Source organism: Scyliorhinus torazame, chromosome 15 (genome assembly GCF_047496885.1).
Source record: "Scyliorhinus torazame isolate Kashiwa2021f chromosome 15, sScyTor2.1, whole genome shotgun sequence".
Taxonomy (NCBI): Eukaryota; Metazoa; Chordata; class Chondrichthyes; order Carcharhiniformes; family Scyliorhinidae; genus Scyliorhinus; species Scyliorhinus torazame.
Genome location: NC_092721.1, coordinates 12,285,706 through 12,301,695, shown reverse-complemented (window position 1 = coordinate 12,301,695; position 15,990 = coordinate 12,285,706). Strand labels below are relative to the sequence as shown.

Sequence of the window (15,990 nt, the reverse complement as noted above, 5' to 3'; positions counted from 1 at the left end):
TTTAAGGACAAAAACCTCAATCGTGAGAAAAATTATTTAAGGAGCAACAGGCTACATTTCTGTTTTACTTAGTTTGCTTTTAATAATTGAAACAAGACTGATAGGTGGAAAATGTCTGCTTAATTTTTTTGATACGCAGGCAGCTGTACTGAATTCTAAACAATGAGCTTATGTTGACAACAGCTGCAAAAAAAAAAAAAAAAAATGCCACATCCACAAGAGGATGCTTCAGCTGCTTTTCATAACTGTCAGTAATGAGTTACATGGAATATCATCAATGACTCATGTGTTGAGCTGCAACAATGTGCGACAAAGGAAAAAAGTAACATGTTACTAGCTGCAGCATTTTAGCCCACTTAAAATGCAAGCTATGGGAATTTCTGTTTGCTTAGCTTCAGAAAACTTGGAGTCAACATTACAGAGCTTTATTCTGGAACTTTTTAACTGTAACTTTCCTTTTGCACTCTCTGCTCAGCCCTGACACTGAGTTATGACTGTATACAGCCAGGGGTTAGAGGGATAGTGTCACCAATTGTCTGCAGCATTCTCCTTAGCTGTATCTTTCAGGCCTAGGCAAGTCTTTCAATTTTCTGATAGTGTGCTTCCCAAGAATATTCCAATCTAATCTCTTGCTGCACAAAATTGGATATTGGTTAGAATCTGGAATTAACTTCCCGAGAGTGTGGTGGAGGCCGAATGAATTTGGGTTTTCAAAAGAGAATTGGATAGTTAACTGATGAAAATAAATCTACAGGGCAAGTGAGCGGGGCTAGCTGAGTTGTTCATGGAGAGAGTCCACTCAGACATGACAGGCCGATGGCCATCCAAGCATGAATCTGCGATTGGGCAGCACTTGCTGGACAATCCCAAGTGTGCAAAGAATTCTAACAACCAATTTAAGATAACCAGTCAGACTCTCAATATGGCTCATTTAAGCTTACCAGATGGTGCATATATTCAAACTCGGGGAATTGTTCTCAGCAAGTCGAAAGAATATGTCCAGGCATTGCGCCTTTTTGACTTAAAGAAAAGCATGGGGGATTTTTTGTTCCCTGCTGCATTCTCCATGGCAATGCTTTGACCAATCAGATTTTCCCACTAATCAGCACCCTTTTATTCATGTAGAATGAATTGTTCCTTTGAAATTTGGTATTCATGTCTGTTCTGATGAGTGCAAGACCGAAAGCTTTGGCGGCATGTCTTTTTCAGCAATACTCACATTCGCTAATTCTATGATAATGAATTTCTATGATTAAAAGACTCATAGGATACAAGGAAACTTCCGACATGTCCAAAGCATGTTAATGCTTTACACAAGTAAGTATTGATTGTCCTCTGAAACCCCTCAATTGACTTTGCAAACATGGCATCTAGAGCAATGTGTTCCATGATCTTTACTTTGTGGTAATCATCCTGAATTTGATTCTAGTCATCACTTTTTGTCTCCTACTAGAGGCAAGTGCCTTTCTCAATTAATTTCCTTCATTATTTTTATGCCTTGATCAGATAATTCCTTAACCTGCTCATCGCTAGGGAAGATAAAGCCCAAGTTCACTCTCTTGTAACTCGATGTTTCTTTTCTAGATATCTGGATTAAAGCAGCACTTTGCATTTGTAAATTACATTGAAAACTAAGCATCCCAAGGTATTTCACAAACAAGATGTAGGAAAATGGGACTCGTAGTCAGAAAGATAGGGGTTAGGAGGGGTTACTTAATGTAGTGAGAGAGGGATTATAAAGGTGGAAAAAGAGGTAATGTAATTTATGGAGGGAATTCCAAAGAGTGACACCAAGGCAGTGAAAGAAAGCTGTTCCACAAGTACAAGACTGCACGAAAGGCCGGCATCAAAGGAATGAAACATTCGGAAGAATAAAGATGGGGTGGGGCAAGATAAAGTTTAATGTGGCTGGTACGGTGACAGTGGTTAGTACTGCTGCCTACTGCACTGAGGACCCGGGTTCGACCCCGGCCCCGATCACGGCCCTGGGTCACTGTCCATTCTCTCAGTGTCTGCGTGGGTTTCACCCCCACAACCCAAAAGATGTGCAGGTTAGGTGGCTTGGCCACGCTAAATTGCCCCTTGATTGGGGAAAAAAAGGGTGCTCTAAATTTATTTTTTAAAAGTTTGAATTTAATGCATTGAAGGGCAAGGAGCCAGTGTAGGCCAACGTCTGGGTTGTGAGTGAGCAAATAGGATTTAGTGTGGGACGAGGCATCTATTTTCTTTCCTTGTATAGCTTTTTCCATCCGATCTATAAGCAGGTTGAAATCCCCCATTACTTATCAATTTGATCACCTTCACAACCTACCTAAACGCCATTCTACATTCCTCTAAGTAGTAATTTAGGTGCTCCTTCAGCATGCGGCACTTCCCCTCTTGTTCCTTAATCATTAGGAGTTAATTCAACTCATTTATTGTTTCCCATTCTGTCACTGTTTTGGTCTATTTTATACAAACTGCCCCTTATTTTCTTGACTTTCTAATAATCTTTCCTCCTTGTATATTTAACTCCAAATTTTGCTGATGATGCAGTCTTTAATTAGCCCTGCATCGTACCGCTCTAGGTGCAATTATGCTTCTAGTTCTTCTCCATTATATCTAGCATTCATGGTATTAATACGTAGATGGGTTGTTTATTTTTCCCCCTGTTGATTTTGTCACATCTTGGCCTTGCCTCTCGTGTTTGGAAATGGATTGGATTGTATTTGTTTATTGTCACTTGTACCAAGGGACAGTGAAAAGTATTTTTCTGTGAGCAGCTCAAACAGATCATTCAGTACATGAAAAGAAAATACATAATAGGGCAACACAAGATATACAATGTAAATACCTAGACACTGGCATCGGGTGGAGCATACAGGTGTGTAGTATTAATCGGGTCAGTCCACAAGGGTCGTTTAGGGGTCTGGTAACAACGGGGAAGAAGCTGTTTTTGAATCTGTTTGTGCGTGTTCTCAGTCTTTTGTATATCCTGCCCGATGGAAGAAGTTCGAAGAGTGAGTAAGCCGGGTGGGAGGGGTCTTTGATTATGCTGCCCGCATTCTCCAGGCAGCTGGAGGTGTAGATAGACTCAATGGATGGGAGGCAGGTTTGTTTGATGGATTGGGCGGTGTTTACGACTCTCTGAAGTTTCTTGCGGTCTTGGCCGAACAGTTGCCATACCAGGCTGTGATGCAGCCAGATAGGATGCTTTCTATGGTGCACCTGTAAAAGTTGGTAAGAGTCAGTGTGAACATGCCGAATTTCCTTAGTTTCCTGAGGAACTGTAGGCGATGTTGTGCTTTCTTGGTGGTAGTTTGCAATATCTGCAAAACTGTTGAAGGTGTGTTTCTTTTAAGAGGAACAACCTATGGCTGTTTTGTGTTCAGTTTTGATTCTCCCATGTGCAACACAGTGGATCAGCCAGTATATTTTTAAAAGTAATTTTATCATTAGCTCCACTATAGCAATGTATAGAATCAACTGTTTGTGATGCCAGTTTAGTTTTTCTATTCAAATTGAGGATTGCAAGAATATTTAATATAGAATTTGCAGGTTTATTACAGTATAATGGGGCAACTCGAGTTCTGCATGCTGCTATTTGAACACATGTGGACAGATCATTATTTATGTTATTGTAACCATTGACTGGTTTGCTACAATAGGTGCACCAAATGATACGTTCTTTGTCAAATAAATGAGCATGAAAAGTAAATACAGTATTGCAGTGTGCTGTGTAGATAACTCAGTAATATACTGTTACAGGATTTAAATATTGTCAGCCTCTGCTGATGAAATCATGAAGAGCCGGGTCATTATAGTGCTAGGAAGACACTGCAGCTACAATAATAATGTTTATTAGTGTCACAAGTGGGCTTACATTAACACTGCATTGAAGTTAGTGAAAATCCCCTAGTCGCCACGCTACAGCACCTGTTTGGGTACACCGAGAATTCAGAATGTCCAATTCACCTAACAAGCACGTCTTTCGGGTATACAAGTGTAGTGTGATAGATAATCGACAAGGACAGGCTGTTTAGTGGGTGTCAGAACCACACCCCATAGCATGAAAGAACGTACTAATCTGATGCGTGTTCTGTGACCAATCCACCTGAGTCCTCGGTGCTGTGAGGCAGCAGTGCTAACCACAGTGCCCCCCCTGTGTGTTCCTCAACTGAAAACCAAACCAAATGTGGTAGTTTGTGAATGAGCTTATGTACTAAATAATGTTAAGATTGCACACTCCAATCATTGGAGTGGATGGCAGCATAATAAATGTAGCCTACATAGCACTTGGTGCAGTAACAGACTTCTGGCATATCTTATCAGAAAGATCTGGGCAATTGTCATCAGCACAGTGAATTTCATTGCAAATGATGATGACAATAATTCTCTGTCCTTCCTGCAGACAGAATGCATTTATCAATTAGATTTTGCGAACTAGAAAAAATAAAAGTGGATTTAAATATTTGTTCACTGCTGCACTTCACTGTTCCGGGTGGTTTTTAACCTCCAGTCATGGTGTTAGTAATAATTCTGTGATAAATTATGGTTCATTAAAGGCTGCGAACAAAACAAAAGTGTGTGAAAACCAAAAAAATGGGGGCCCTTTGGATTTTTAATACCATTTTGTGTATCGCATGATGCAATGATTCTTTCCAGACATCTTTTGCTCAGTTGGTAACTCTCGCCTCTCTCTTGAGTCACAAGGTTCCCGGTTCATCTCCCACTCAAGGGTTCAAGTACAAAAATAGAGGCTGACACACCAGTCAGTGTCAGAAGTGCCACCTTTCAGATGAGGTGTTAAACATGGCGCCCATCTGCCTGCTCAGGTGGCTGTTAAAAAAAAAAAAAAAAAAAAATGTTTTTAAAATCCCATGGCAATATTTTGAAACAGTACAAAGTCTTACAACACCAGGTTAAAGTCCAACAGGTTTGTTTCGATGTCACTAGCTTTCGGAGCGCTGCTCCTTCCTCAGGTGAATGAAGAGGTCTGTTCCAGAAACACATATATAGACAAATTTAAAGCTGCCAGACAATGCTTGGAATGCGAGCATTAGCAGGTGATTAAATCTTTACAGATCCAGAGATGGGGTAACCTCAGGTTAAAGAGGTGTGAATTGTATCAAGCCAGGCCAGTTGGTAGGATTTCGCAGGCCAGATGGGGGGGATGAATGTAATGCGACATGAATCCCAGGTCCCGGTTGAGGCCGCACTCATGTGTGCGGAACTTGGCTATAAGTTTCTGCTCGCGATTTATAGCCAACTTATAGCCATAGATTTATAGAAACTTATAGCCAAGTTCCGCACACATGGGTGTGGCCTCAACCGGGACCTGGGATTCATGTCGCATTACATTCATCCCCCACCATCTGGCCTGCGAAATCCTACCAACTGTCCTGGCTTGATACAATTCACACCTCTTTAACCTGGGGTCACCCCATCTCTGGATCTGTAAAGATTTAATCACCTGCTAATGCTCACATTCCAAGCATTGTTTGGCATCTTTGAATTTGTCTATATATGTGTTTCTGGAACATACCTCTTCATTCACCTGAGGAAGGAGCAGCGCTCCGAAAGCTAGTGACATTGAAACAAACCTGTTGGACTTTAACCTGGTGTTGTAAGACTTTGTACTGTGCTCACCCCAGTCCAACGCCGGCATCTCCACATCAATATTTTGAAAAAGAGCCACAGAGTTAGCCCCAATGTCCTGGCCAACATTTATTCCTCAATCAGCGCCACCAAAACAGAATACCTGGTTATTAGTACATTGCTGCTTTTGGGAGCTTGCTGTGCATGTATTGGCAGCCAGATTTCCTACATTACAACAGTGACTACAGCTCCAAAAGATTTCATTGACTGTAAAGCACTTTGGGGCATCTGATGGTCATGAAAAGTGCTAAATAACTGCAAGTGTTCCTGTCTTTCTTCCAATGTAATTCGGTGTTCATTTCAATTGCGATGTTGGTTGTCATGTTATTGAAACAATAACTTGTTACGGGTGATTGAGGGCAAGTAAAAAGCTGCAACTCTTGTTGGGATCAGAACCACTTAATTAACTTAGCTTCATTACTCCAACTGCAGTAAGATGTAGTTGATTAAATATCAAGCCTTTAAAAGTCAATGTGTAACAATACTTGATTATTGCTGCAGGAGGTTTCAAATTCTTGGTCTGCTCACTTAACTTAAAGGGCAAAGTTGTCTGTCTTTTATTATTAATTTTCAGTCTCCGACAGTTCCCAGACAAGTCTTCAATTGTGCAAATGTACAGTCTTTGGCTTTGACTTTTTCTCCCTACCCAATCACCAGCTGACTGGAAGGGTTCATAATTGATAACTGGAGCAAGTTCTGACATCAGTTTCTTTTTTTTTTAAAGAAACATTTTGTTGAGGTATTTTTGGTTTTACAACAACAACAAAATAAACTATGTACATGAATCTATAAACATAGTGCAAAAGCCTGCTTCCTTCCTTACAGGTCCCACCTTTATTAACCCTCTACTTGAAGCTAAACTAAACCCCCCCCCCCCCTTAATTTTCCGCAAAGAAGTAGACAAATTGTTGCCACCACCGGGCGAACCCTAACATTGACCCTCTCAAGGCAAACTTGATTTTTCTCCAAACCGAGAAAGCTAGCCATGTCCGATAGCCAGGTCTCCGACTTCAGGGGCTTTGAGTCCCTCCAATCTAATAATATCCGTCTCCGTGCTACTAGGGAAGCAAAGGCCAGAACGTTTGCCTCTTTCGCTTCCTGGATACCCGGCTCTTCCGACACCCCGAAAATCGCCACCTCCGGACTCGGTGTCACCCTTGTTTTTAACACGTGGACATGACATCTGCAAACCCCTGCCAGAATCCCCTAAGCCTTGGACATGTCCAGAACATGTGGACATGGTTCACTGGTCCTCCTGCACACTTTGCACACCTATCTTCTATCCCAAAGAACCTGCTCATCCGGGCCACTGTCATGTGTGCCCGGTGAACGACCTAGAATTGTACCAGGCTGAGCCTGGCACATGTTGTGGACGCCTGGCACATGTTGTGGACGCATTGACTTGACTCAACGCGTCCGCCCAGAGACCATCCTCTATCTCTCCTCCCAACTCCTCTTCCCACTTGCGCTTCAGCTCCTCAGTCTGCATCTCCTCTGACCCCCTGACATCCGTTTCTAATGAATCCGGAGACATTTTATGAGATAGCTGGTTCACTGAAAATGTAAAACTTAATACGCAGTCGATCATCTTCAACATAATCCGCATAACCTTGACCTGGGCACTATTGAAAGTTGCCATAGTTCCTGAGGGCCATAGGCAGCTCTCCATTTTGAGAGAGGGTTGACTGGGTGGTGATTTAACCTGAGGGTCACCACACCTCGGGCGAGGGGCAAGGTTGAGAAGGATAACCTCAGCCGGTGCGGGGATTGAACCCGCCCTGCTGGCATCTCTCTGGCATCACAGACCAACCATCCAGCCAACTGAACTATTATCAGAGAATTAAGATTAGCACAACTGTAGCAGGATTTCTGTGTCAATGTGCACATTGCATTGTATAACTGAGAAAACTTATTCGGTATTTCAGATTGAAATGTTGGCAGCTTCGTGCTAGCTCCTGTGTTTTTTAAAAAAAAAAAAATTGTTCATGGGATGTGGGTGTCATTGGCTGGGCCAGCATTTGTTTCCCATCCCTAATTGCCCTTGAACTGAGTGGTTTGCTCAGCCATTTCAGGGGGCAGTTAAGAATCAACCACATTGCTGCAAATTTGGAGTCCCAGGCAGTTCAGACTAGGTAAGGACAGCAGATTTCCTTCCTTAAAGGACATTAATGAATCCGATGGTATGTTATTACCTCAGCCTAGGCCTCTGGATTACTAGCTCAGTGACGTTACCACTCCGCCACCACCTCCTGCTGTTTGTAAGCTTTTTAAAGAATGCGCTGACAGTTTTAGCACAATGAGGACATGAGGAAAATACTCACACTTCTTAGTGTGAAATATTAGTGCCAATGTTACACTTTTCAGGCCTGCCTTGGACATTTGTGCAGGCTAGCATCACATGCCTCTCCCACAATTGTGCCCATAGTTTCCAAGTTCAATAAATTATTTTGGCTACACAACATCTGAACCAATATCAGAATCAATACCACAGTAATCAGGAAGAATGTAACAGTGGGGCCTGTTTGTCATATGCATGCACATGCGCCTCCTAATTTTCTGAAGGGTGGATTGATTTTAAATTAACTCTGTTCCGCCTTTGTAATTAAAAATAAATAAAAGTACAACATACTGCACTGGTCAGCTCTTTAGCTTTAGACTTGAGCTTTATCTGCCTCTCAACGCATTACCAATTAACTGAACAGGTGTTGATAGAACGTTAGGTGAGACAGTAAGCTCTTGAGGAAAATACAGAGGCTGAAAAAGGGTCTGGGCTGTAAAATATGTGGACAGGAATTTGGAAGATTGAATATAATGTGGGGAAATATGCAATTGTACATTTTCATTGGGGGGGGTGGGAAATAGCAAAGCAGAATATTTTCTAAAGGTGAAACTGGGAAAAGCTATTTGGAGGGGTCTGCACTGACTTTGTGTACCCCAGTTCCCAGAAAGTTAACATGCAGGCACAGCAAGAAATTCAGAAAGCAAGTAGTATATTAGCCTTTATGATAAAGGCATTGGAGTACAGGAATAAAGATGCCTTTCTCCAGTTGTAAAGGTGCCTTTGGTGAGACCAAACCAGCATTACTGGTTTGCTCTTCCTTAGGCAGAAAGATCATACTTTCCTTGGGGTGAGTGCAATGAGGGTACGTCAAACAGATTTCTGAGATAAGAGGATTATCCTCGAGGTGATCGCATTGAAACATCCAAAATGATAAAGTGGGTTGACTGGGTGAATGCTGGCTGGGTGTTCCCCCTGCCAGGGGATTCTAGAACAGGGGTGATCACAGACTCTGAATAAGGGGTCGGCTAATTAGGACCGAGATGAGAAGAAATTTCTTGTCACAAAGTGTTGTGAATCTGGGCACTGGCGTTAAGTATGTTTGAGACACAAGTCATTCGATTTTTTTGATACTTGGGAAATATGTGAATAATGCAGGAGGTAGAGTTCAGGTGAAAAATTAGCCATGATCCTAATGAATTGCAGAGCAGTCTCGGGACCAAATTACCTACTCCTTCCCCTATTTCCTATGTTCTTATGTAGGCACAGAGGTTGGCCAGTATAGCTGCATATTCTTGAACTTGGTTCTGCATAGGAAGGATGTTATAATGTGCCAATTCTTATTGTGTGAATGATTACTGGTAGATTTCTTAATTTATTCTTGGTACAGCAATATGTATGGCCCATCCCTATTGCTCTGAGGGTAATGAAGGTTTTAGGACAGTACATGTAACGGTTGCAGGTTTCATTTCATGAAGGTGAGCCACATGTATTTCTCCAACATAGTTCAGAAATCTCTGTGCTCACTTTTCCAATGCTAGCCCACAAATTGTTGAATTCCATTTCACAATGTGACATCTTTGTTAATGTCACACGTAGGCTTACATTAACACTGCAATGAAGTTACTGCGAAAATCCCCTAGTCGCCACACTCCGGCGCCTGTTCGGGTACACAGAGGGAGAATTCAGAATGTCAAATTCACCTAACAGCACATCTTTCGGGACTTTGGGAGGAAACCAGAGCACCCGGAGGAAACCCACGCAGACATGGAGAGAATCTGTAGACTCCGAACAGACAGTGATCCAAGCCGGGAATCAAACCCAGGTCGCTGGCGCTGTGAAGCAACAGTGCTAACCGCTGTGCTGGTTTCTATACCTGTGCCATAACCATGATTAACAAAGCTGATGCACCAGCTCTGTTGGACGTACAGTTGCAGAATTGTTCAGCTCTTTCTGTGAAGGTAACAGAGGATACTGGATACTTGAGACGTTAAAAAATGTTAAACCTGCTTATATCATAAGTCTCATAGATCAAATTAGAAAAAAATCCCTCATTGTGACAATAAGACATTTAACACAATTTTAATATGTAAAGTTTATGGATATATTCAAGAGGGAGCTGGGTGTGGCTAAAGGGATCAGTGGGTATGGAGAGAAAGCGAGAGTGGGATACTGAATTTGCATGATCGGCCATGATCCTATTGAATGGTGGTGCAGGCTCGAAGGGCCAAATGGCCTGCTTCTGCACCTATTTTCTATGTTTCTATAGATTGGGCTTCACTAAGACAGAGCGCTCGCTATCTAAGCAAGAGTTTACAAACCAACATGCAAAGTCACTCGAGTACTTGCAAAAAATAACCATGTCCTTGCGTGAGAAAATAGGAAATGGCAAGAACTGTGGACAGATACAGTTGTTGTCAAAGCCAGGTGCAGAAATCTGCAAAATTGTGTGCTCAAGACTATCGTCCGTTTATTTTCCATAGAAAACATTTCAGTAGGGTTACTAACTCCATGCAATTCCTTTCTGAATATTATGCTTTATAAACTATTTTACGCAGGCTGTGTGGGGCAAGATTTCTCTCAATTGAAATTGGTTACTGGGCCCTTGCCTGGTTTTATGATGAATCAGACATCAACTCAAATTACAGACAGGGTGACGGTAAGTTTGAAATCTGGGCAGGTGCTTTGGTTAAGTTGCTGACCTTTTTGTCATTGGTGGTATTGTTTCACGTTATTAGATGAATATTTGCAACCACTCTGGGGAGGAGGAGTTTGGGTTGGGGATAGGAGAGGTACAGTTATCAAATTTGTACATCTGTTATACATCTGCCAAATTGTAATATTATAAATGTTTCTAATCCTCCTCTAAAATGTCTCCCATATCACAGGGGCGTTGCACCAGAGAAAACTGCAAATATCTTCATCCACCAATGCATTTAAAAACGCAGTTAGAAATCAATGGACGCAACAATCTTATACAACAAAAAACAACTGCAGCTATGCTGGCACAGCAGATGCAGTTTATGATGCCAGGTGCTCAAATTCAGCCAGTTGTAAGTATATATTTACTTAAAAGCTGTTTTCCCTCTTCCCCGACCATGTCCAAAAAAACCCTTGTTTAGTTCCTCGTTTTCCAATGCACTAAGTGAAGACAAAGTGACTTCTCAATGTACAAGGGTAAAAATGCAGAGAACTATCCCAAAAGTGCTCCGTGTTGTATTTGTGAAGGTCTGGGAGCAGCTTCTCCTCCCACTCACAGTTGAGGGAGGACATTATGGAGGGAAGAAAGAAAGCTTGCTTTTAAACCTCGTATTTGTTTCCCCCACCCCCCCCCCCCACCCCCACCCCCAACACAGCAGCAATATGAACAATGTACATAAAAATATAAACATAGTGCAAATACCGACTCCCTTCCCCACAGGTCCCACCATTACTTAACCCCCTAATCTACGCTAACCTCCCCCCCCCCCCCCCCACCCCTTTCTGCTGGCGGCTAATTCTCTGAGAAGAAGTCGATAAATGGTTGCCACCTCCGGGCGAACCCTAACAATGACCCTCTCATGGCAAATTTAATTTTCTCCAGGCAGAGAAAGCCAGCCATGTCTCCGATAGCCAGGTCTCCGACTTCAGGGGCTTCGAATCCCTCCATGCTAGTAATATCCGCCTCCGGGCTACCAGGGAAGCAAAGGCCAGAACATCTGCCTCTTTCTCCCCCTGAATTCCGGGATCCTGCGACACCCCGAAAATCGCCACCTCTGGACTCAATGCCACTCTTATATTTAATACCTTGGACATGACATCAGCAAACCCTTGCCAAAATCCCCCCAGCTTTGGACTTGCCCAGAACATGTGGACGTGGGCCGCTGGACCTCCCGCACATTTTGCGCACCTATCCTCCACCCCAAAGAATCTGCTCATCCGAGCCACTGTCATGTGAGCCAGGTGCACGACCTTGAATTGAATCAGGCTGGAGCCTGGCACATGTTGCAGTCGTGTTGACTCTTCTCAACGCGTCCGCCCAAAGGCCCTCCTCTATCTCTCCCCCCAGCTCCTCCTCCCACTTTCGCTTCAGCTCCTCGGTCTGCGTCTCCTCCGATCCCATAAGCTCCTTATATATGCCCGAAACGCTACCCTCTCCTATCCACCCTCTAGAGACCACCCTATCCTGAATCCCCCTTAGCGGCAGGAGTGGGAAGGCTGGTTCCTGTCTATGCAGAAAGTCCCGCACCTGCAGATATCGAAATTTGTTGCCCCCCCGCCAATGCAAACCTCCTCCAGCGCCCTCCTACGGGTTTTCTTTTTTTAATGAATTTAGAGTACCCAATACATTTTTTTCAATTAAGGGGCAATTTAGCGAGGTCAATCCACCTAGCCTGCACATCTTTGGGTTGTGGGGGCGAAACCCACACAAACACGGGGAGAATGTGCAAACTTCACACGGACATTGACCCAGAGCCGGAATCGAAACTGGGACTTCGGCGTGTGAGGCTGCAGGGCTAACCCACTGCGTCACCGTGCTGCCCTCCTTTGGGTTTTTCTAAGTTGTCAGGATGGCTGAGTGGTCTAAGACGCCAGACCTAAGCAGACATTGAGGACTTGATGATTTCTGGTCCCTTCCTAGGGCCGTGGGTTCAAATCCCACTCCTGACATCCCTCCTTTGGGTTTTCTTAAGATCACTTTAGTATAATGTCAACCTGCTGTTAAATAATAATAATCTTTATTGTCACAGGTAGGCTTACATTAACACTGCAATGAAGTTACGGTGTAAAGCCCCTAGTCACCACATTCCGGCGCCTGTTTGGGTACACAGAGGGAGAATTCATGTCACTGACTTGACAGGAATTTACTCGTTCCTGGGATGTGGGTGCCACTGGCAAGGCCAGCATTTATTGTCCACCCCATGTTGCGCTCGGGAAGGTGGCGGGGAAGCTACTTTCTGAACCGCTGCAGTCCATGTGGTGTAGGTACACCCACAGTGCTGTTAGGAAAAGAGCTTCAAGATTTATTTTTTTAATAAATGTTTTTAATTGGATTTTTGATATTTGCCGTTATGTACACAGGATATGATATATACATGTATAAGTAGGCATCTGTTTGTGCCGGAGAGACCATTCCGGAGGGCAATCCTCGAATGGCTCTGGTTTGGTGTTGCCCCTTGCTTCTCCCGGATGGATTTCGCCGCCGTTGTCTTCTCGTACACACTGCCGTTTCAGCCGCCCCTCCCGTCCTCCACCTGTATTCTCCTTTTTCGCTGTTCCTGTGGATGTCAAGTTAGCTAACGTTTCCCTGCCTCCCTGGCTCGCCTCTATTGTTCCCTGTCTCTTCCCTCCTCTCGCCCCGACCCCCTGCGGTTCGCCTTTCCTTCCTCTTAGATTGAGCTGTCTCACCCTCTCATGCTTTGGCTGCTTTCCCCTGGTTCTTGGCTGCCTGGCTATTCTTCTGCTTGTTTGTTGGCCACATACAAATCCCGGAACAATTGGGCGAATGGCTCCCGCGTTCTGTGGAAGCCGTAGTCTGACCCTCTGATGGCGAATTTGATTTTCTCCATTTGGAGAAATTCCGAGAGGTCGGACAGCCAGTCTGCAGCTTTGGGTGGTGCTGCTGACCGCCAGCCGAACAGGATTCTACGGCGGATGATCAGGGAGGCAAAGGCAAGGGCGTCCGCCCTCCTCCCCAGGAATAGATCTGGCTGGTCTAAAACCCCGAAGACCGCCACTTTCTGGCATGGCTCCACCCTCACCCCTGCCACTTTGGACATTGCCTCAAAGAAGGCAGACCAGTACTCCACAAGTCTGGGGCAAGACCAGAACATGTGGCCGTGGTTGGCCGGGCCTCCTTGGCACCGTTCCCATCTATCCTCCACCTCTGGGAAGAACCTACTCATACGAGTTCTTGTTAAGTGCCACTTAGTTGCATCAGGCTGAGCCTTGCGCACGTGGAGGTGGAGTTGACCCTATGCAGAGTTTTGCTCCAGAGTCCCCACCCTATTTCGATCCCAGGTCCTCCTCCCATTTTGTTGCGTTCAGTACGGTGTCTGCCCCTTCTACCAGTCGGTCATACATGTCGCTACAGTTTCCTTTCTTTAATATGCTTGTGTCCAGTAATTTGTGTCAGGCTTGTTTAAACGGCAGTCCCGCTAGTGCTGCCCCACCTACTTGTGGGTGTATTGGGAAGATCTTGCTTTTGCTCATGTTGAGTTTGTAGTCCGAGAAGGCGCCAAACTCAGGAGCGCGACGATTCCGTCCATGCTGCTTTGTGGGTCCGAAATGTAGAGGAGCAGGTCATCTGCATAGAGTGAGACTCTGCTCTCTGCCACCCCTTTGGAACCCCCTCCAGCTTTTTGCCGCTCTGAGCGCAATTGCTAATGGCTCGATCGCTAGGGCGAACAGCAGCGGGGACAGTGGGCATCCTTGTCTGGTGTCCCTGTGCAGCTGGAAGTATCGGGAGTTGGTGTTATTTGTCCGTACGCTCGCCATGGGAATGTTGTGTAGGCAGGAGGTGAATCCTGTTCCAAACCCGAACCACCCCAGTACCTCTGAGGTATTTCCATTCGACTCTGTCGAAGGCCTTTTCTGCTTCTGGGGAGACGATCACCTCTGGTGTTCACTCCCCGGATGGGGTCATTATCACGTTCAGCAGGCGCCTAATGTTGGAGGTAAGCTGTCTACCTTTGACAAAGCCCATCTGGTCCTCTGCGACCTTCCCCGTCTGCATGGAGCTAATGCTGTCCATGGTCTCTCCCAGTGCTAGTGGTGCTTCCAGGCCCCGTTTTCTGCCCTCCCCCACGACTGGTATGTCCAGTCCATCAAGGAACCGTTTCATCCCGGACACCCCCATTGGGGACTCTGAGGTGTACAGCCCTTGGTAAAAGGCCCTGAAGGCTTTGTTGATCTTTTTTGGCTGTTTCTTATGTGCCTCTAGTATCCCTGATTTGTGCAATTTCTCTGGTGGCTGCCTGCTTTCTCAGCTGGTGTGCCAGCAGGCGGCTGGCTTTGTCTCCGTGTTCATATAGGGTCCCACGTGCTTGGCGGAGTTGAAGCACTGCTTTCCTGGTGGAGAGCAGATCAAAGTTCCTTTGTAACTCTTTCCTCTCCGCCAGGAGCTCTACGGTCGGGCCCTCGGAGTATTTATGGTCTACCTCCAGTATGGAGTCGACCAGTAGCTGCGTAGCGCCCTTTCCTTCCTATCTCTTCACACTTTGAAAGCGATGGTTTCCCCTCTTAGTACGGCCTTTAGAGCTTCCCAGAACGTGGAGGGTGCGACCTCCCCGTTCTGATTGTTCTCCGTGTACTCTGCTATGGCCCGCGATATTTTCGTTGAAGGCCTTGTCAGCTAGTAGGGCAACGTCCAACCTCCATGTGGGGCGTTGGGCCCTGCCAGTCTCCAGCCTCACGTCCATGTAGTGTGGAGCGTGGTCTGATATCACAGTTGCGGAGTATTCCACTTTGTCTATCCCCGGAAGCACTGTTTTCCCCACCACAAAGAAGTCAATTCTGGTGTATACGTGTACTGGGGAGAAGAAGGAAAACTCCTTCTCCCTGGAGTGGGTGAACCTCCAGGGGTCCACCGCTCCCATCTGTTCCATAAAGTGATCGAGTTCCCTTGCCATGTTTGAGGTTTTCCCCGTCTTGGGGTTTGATCTGTCAGTCGTTGGATCCTGTACACAGTTGAAGTTTCCCCCCATGAGTAGCCGGTGCGTCGCTATGTCAGGGATTTCTGCCATGGTCTTCTTAATGAAGCTCGTGTCGTCCCAGTTGGGCGCGTACACGTTAACTAGTACTACCGGTGCCACATCCAGGGACCCGCTAACCTTGACGTACCGTTCCCCTGGGTCCGTAACCGTCTTTGTCGCCCTAAACATTGGCCATTTGCTGATCAGCTGGTCCCTCCCTTTCCTCCCCCTCTCCCGTATATCCCTCCTTTGTCCCTCTTTACCCTGCTCCTATCCCCGTTTGCTCTCTGCCTCTGTTGAGTGTTGTCCCCCCTGTTGGGGGCGCGCTGCGGCCCTGCTTTTTTGTATGTACCCTCATGCTGGGGCCTGGTTTCCCACCTGTGGCGGCTCGTTGGGTAGCGG

General features: G+C 45.3%; 1 protein-coding gene and 1 non-coding gene across 8 annotated transcripts in view; both read left to right on the top strand.

The window, feature by feature from the left end:
- mbnl2 (muscleblind-like splicing regulator 2) overlaps positions 1 to 15,990 on the top strand; it is a 120,016-nt gene that overhangs the window by 57,731 nt on the left and 46,295 nt on the right. For all 7 annotated transcript variants that reach the window (XM_072476109.1, XM_072476110.1, XM_072476108.1 and 4 more), the window contains one exon: positions 10,804 to 10,968. In XM_072476109.1, the coding sequence (XP_072332210.1) occupies positions 10,804 to 10,968 (165 nt within the window). The remainder of the gene's footprint in view (positions 1 to 10,803; positions 10,969 to 15,990) is intronic.
- trnal-uaa (transfer RNA leucine (anticodon UAA)) lies at positions 12,460 to 12,565 on the top strand. The gene is made up of 2 exons: positions 12,460 to 12,497; positions 12,520 to 12,565. It is a non-coding gene; the product is annotated as a tRNA-Leu (tRNA).